The 3,714-nt window shown below is 39.1% G+C and overlaps 1 protein-coding gene across 2 annotated transcripts; it reads left to right on the top strand.

Annotated features, from left to right (window-relative positions):
* The first annotated feature begins 953 nt into the window (after positions 1–953).
* LOC140890646 (cytidine deaminase 1) lies at positions 954–3,287 on the top strand. Of its 2 annotated transcripts, none has more exons than XM_073298582.1 (2): positions 954–2,927; positions 3,241–3,287. In XM_073298582.1, exon 1 carries the CDS (start codon positions 1,056–1,058, stop codon positions 2,013–2,015), a length of 960 nt encoding a protein of 319 aa, XP_073154683.1. In that variant the 5' UTR covers positions 954–1,055; the 3' UTR covers positions 2,016–2,927; positions 3,241–3,287. The 2 variants fall into 2 exon arrangements, with proteins under 2 accessions (XP_073154683.1, XP_073154682.1); XM_073298581.1 differs by having other exon boundaries at positions 3,009–3,287.
* The last annotated feature ends 427 nt before the right edge of the window (positions 3,288–3,714 follow it).

Genomic DNA, 3,714 nt, shown 5'->3' with positions numbered 1-3,714 from the left:
TGTAAGAATATTCTTTCGTTAATGAGTTCAACTCAAAACATCATCTGCTATTTTTTTTTAAATTTTTAATAAGAAAAGCGTCCTAATAAAGATCAATATGTGATCATTTCAGATTTTTTTTTTATTTTGAGTTGGGAGTTGAGATTTTTGATACAATTGAATCTAGAATCCCAGATCCCGTCCCACACTTAAAACTTTGGTGTCAGATGAGCTATACATCATCCGCAATCATTTCAGATATTTTACTATGTTATTATAGTAGAAAACTTATAATCATTTAACTTTCAATTAATCGATAAAATTTGAGATAAAATCATAATTATATCTTAACTTAGTTCTCAACAAAACCAATATTATTAGGTAAATAAGTCATGTTATATGGCCTTTTTTTAGCAATTAGATATTTTTTTTATTTATCAAAATCACAGTCACTTTGTGCCTTTTGATGTTTTGTTATTTATGAAAATGTCATGTACCTTTGTAAATTGATGTTTCTATTATGTTTTGATGACTATTTGTTTAAAAAAAACTATATTTTTTGTAATTTTTTTGATTTTACAATTTTTTTTGTACTCGTTAAAAAAATAAATCATACAAGTACGCACGCTTGGACCATAACACTAATTTACAAAATTCATAGTTTTCATATAAAAATAGTAACTTCTCATGGATCGAATTGGACTGAAGATCCGTCGTATGAGTTTATGTAAAGATGTTAAAATTGACATACGGTTAAATATTAACATAAATTTTTTTTAAAAAAGGTTAAAATGTTAATCCAGATTTATCAAATTCACTCTATCTATTACATTTTACTTTCCTCCTAAAAATAAAATAAAATAATTTTTTTTTTTAAAAAAAGGGGAAAACATTTATGTGATACATGAACACTTCCACCTCTCCAAAATTTCCAATTTCAAAAGGACACCACCAACTCAAAATCCTATAAATACCCCCACTCTCGCACCACTTCTCCCCCCTCTCCCACCATTCTTCCTTCAAGACCCAATCTTTCTCCAATAATTTCTTCCAATAATCGCTGCAACCAATCATCAATGGATTCCAAGGTTTCCCAATTCGTTACAGATGCTTCCGAAGCAGAATCCATGGCCAAATCCTTGAGCCTTCCGTCTGTGAATCACCTTCTTCCCCACCTCGTCGATTCTGCGCAGTCATTAGCTCGCCCATCCATATCCAACTTCCATGTCGGCGCTGTCGGCCTCGGCTCCGACGGCCGTGTGTTCTTCGGCGTCAATCTTGAGTTTCCTGGACTGCCCCTTCATCACTCCGTCCACGCGGAGCAGTTTCTTCTCACCAATCTTGCGGTCCACCGCTGCCCCCGCCTCCTGTCGTTTGCCGTCTCTGCGGCGCCCTGTGGCCACTGCCGGCAGTTCTTGCAGGAGCTCCGCCTCTCCTCCTCCGTGGAAATCCACATCACAGCCGATTCGGGAGATCGTAAAGATGCCATCTTTAAGCCCTTATCCGAAATTCTACCGAATCCGTTCGGCCCGCATGATTTGCTGGGTCAAGAGACCCCTCTTCTCCTTGAATCCCATCACAATCGGTTGGATCTGTCAACGTTGAATGATGCGTCGAATACGAGAAATCTCTGCAATGGGAATTCGAATGTGGAAAAATTGAGTAATGGGAATTGCGAAAAACATGATTTTGATGAAGCCCTTTTGCGAAAATCGGCGTTGGAAGCTGCTAACAGTGCACATGCTCCCTACAGCGGTTGCCCATCTGGGGTGGCGCTGATGGATTGTGAAGGGAAAGTGCACAGGGGTTCGTACATCGAGTCTGCAGCGTATAATCCGAGTCTTGGTCCGGTGCAGGCTGCATTGGTGGCATATGTGGCGGAGGGTGGCGGTGGCTATGAGAGGATTGTGGCGGCGGTATTGGTGGAGAAGGAGGTGGCTAAAGTGAAGCAGGAGGATACCGCGAGAATGATCTTGAAGGCGATTTCCCCCAAGTGCGAGCTCAAGGTATTCTATTGCCACTCGGCCAAGAATTGATGTGAAAAGATTCCTTGTTGTCGAACAAATTCATCTTTAGCGACTTGGGATTATGATTTTGTTACTGTAGATTTCATCCTGCAAAATGATTGATCTCAACGCTAAGTTAACGAATGAAGCGGAATTTGAGAATGAATTTGTACAAATATTTCTCTACGATGAGTTACTTAATGAATAATAACGCTTCTCCTATTTAATTCCATGTTTTCTTTATTTTTCTTTTGCAACTTGTATCTATCTGTGTATCGGTTTTTTTTTCTTGCAATTGTGCATTCATTCCACAGTTCTTAGTAGAGATTTTGCCTATCTGCAATGCCTCTTTGTTGCACTCAACCAACAGTTTTGGTGCACGAAAACTTTTGTGGCCAGGCTGGAAATGATTGCTTGTTATGGGGATAAAGGGCTATCTCGAGAAGTTTTTGCAGAGTTGTGGGGTGGCCAATGCTTTGCCATGTGAATTCGTGGTGGAGCAGCCACAGAGGTGATCGGCAGAGGGGAGCGCACCCAGAAATTATGTTGATGGGGGCGGCTCAGTACATTTGAGGAAACAAAACTAGCATTTTTTAAAAGATTACATTTGGTGTTTCAACCTTTTTCACATTTGAATGGAGCCGATTGCCCCCATGTATCTCCGTTGGATCAGGTCCTCTGTAAGCTGTGATGATATCAACATAGGATTGGCCGCGGATAAAGCCACCTTATCGAACCGGCATGGAAAGAGCAATTACACGCATTTGAATCTTTTCAATCAAGAAAGGGGGGAGGGTGGGGTGGGGGGGTGGGGTTGAAAGACTTGCATTTCACAAAACCGAAGTATTGATGGTTGTCACAAAGGTTGCCGAGGCCTTTCTTGCTAACCATGAAGTTCAGCGCGAACACAAACACGAAGAATCATCCATCTTCCATTCTACTGTAAGAGTGCTTTCTCCCCACTGCTTCCATTCGATCGATGTTGATTGATGCTTGATCACGTTTTTCTCTTGCATTATCCAGCTGTTTTCTTATTGGAGAGATGCCATGTCAAAAAGGATCCACCATAGTTGTTTCATATCCTATAATTATTTTTCCATTATTGTTGTTATTATTGGTGGAGGTTGAGCATTCTGAGTTGGATTTCCACCCTGTTTTAAAGTCAATTAGATCTTATGCACGAACACGATGAAAACACGAGTTTAAGTCGTCGTTTACTAGTGGATTTGTGGGCTTGAGATTTCATTTCCTGCAGTTTGTAAGGTTGGGTATTAGCCAAACAAAGTGGAATCTTTAACTTCACATCTTTTGCTGGTGCACATCAAATATTTGTCAAAGCCACCATTGAACTGACTTGTTTATGTTAAGAATAATGTTAGAAGTACAACCAAAATATCGTACAACGATATTTACAACAATTATGTCGTGATATTTTGTTATTATCTCGTGAAATTTTGATATGATATCGTGATATTTTGCTTTCAATGTATCGTGAGATTTGATAAATTAAAATTTTGTATTGAATTTTTTGTGGTGTAAAAATTGTTGTACAAATTTGGTTGTACATGTAGCATTGATCTTATGTTAATTGTTTGGACTGGCCTTTGAAGCTGTACATACCCTACATTTGCATTGTCCTTAATGGAAAATTTCGTGTTTTTTTAGAACAATACCCCAAGCATCTATTTTGACATATGGCGGAAAAAATTGTGGACCCCCTATGTTTGCC

This window comes from Henckelia pumila, chromosome 3 (genome assembly GCF_033568475.1).
Source record: "Henckelia pumila isolate YLH828 chromosome 3, ASM3356847v2, whole genome shotgun sequence".
Classification (NCBI taxonomy): domain Eukaryota; kingdom Viridiplantae; phylum Streptophyta; class Magnoliopsida; order Lamiales; family Gesneriaceae; genus Henckelia; species Henckelia pumila.
This window is presented reverse-complemented; position numbering and strand designations above follow the sequence as displayed.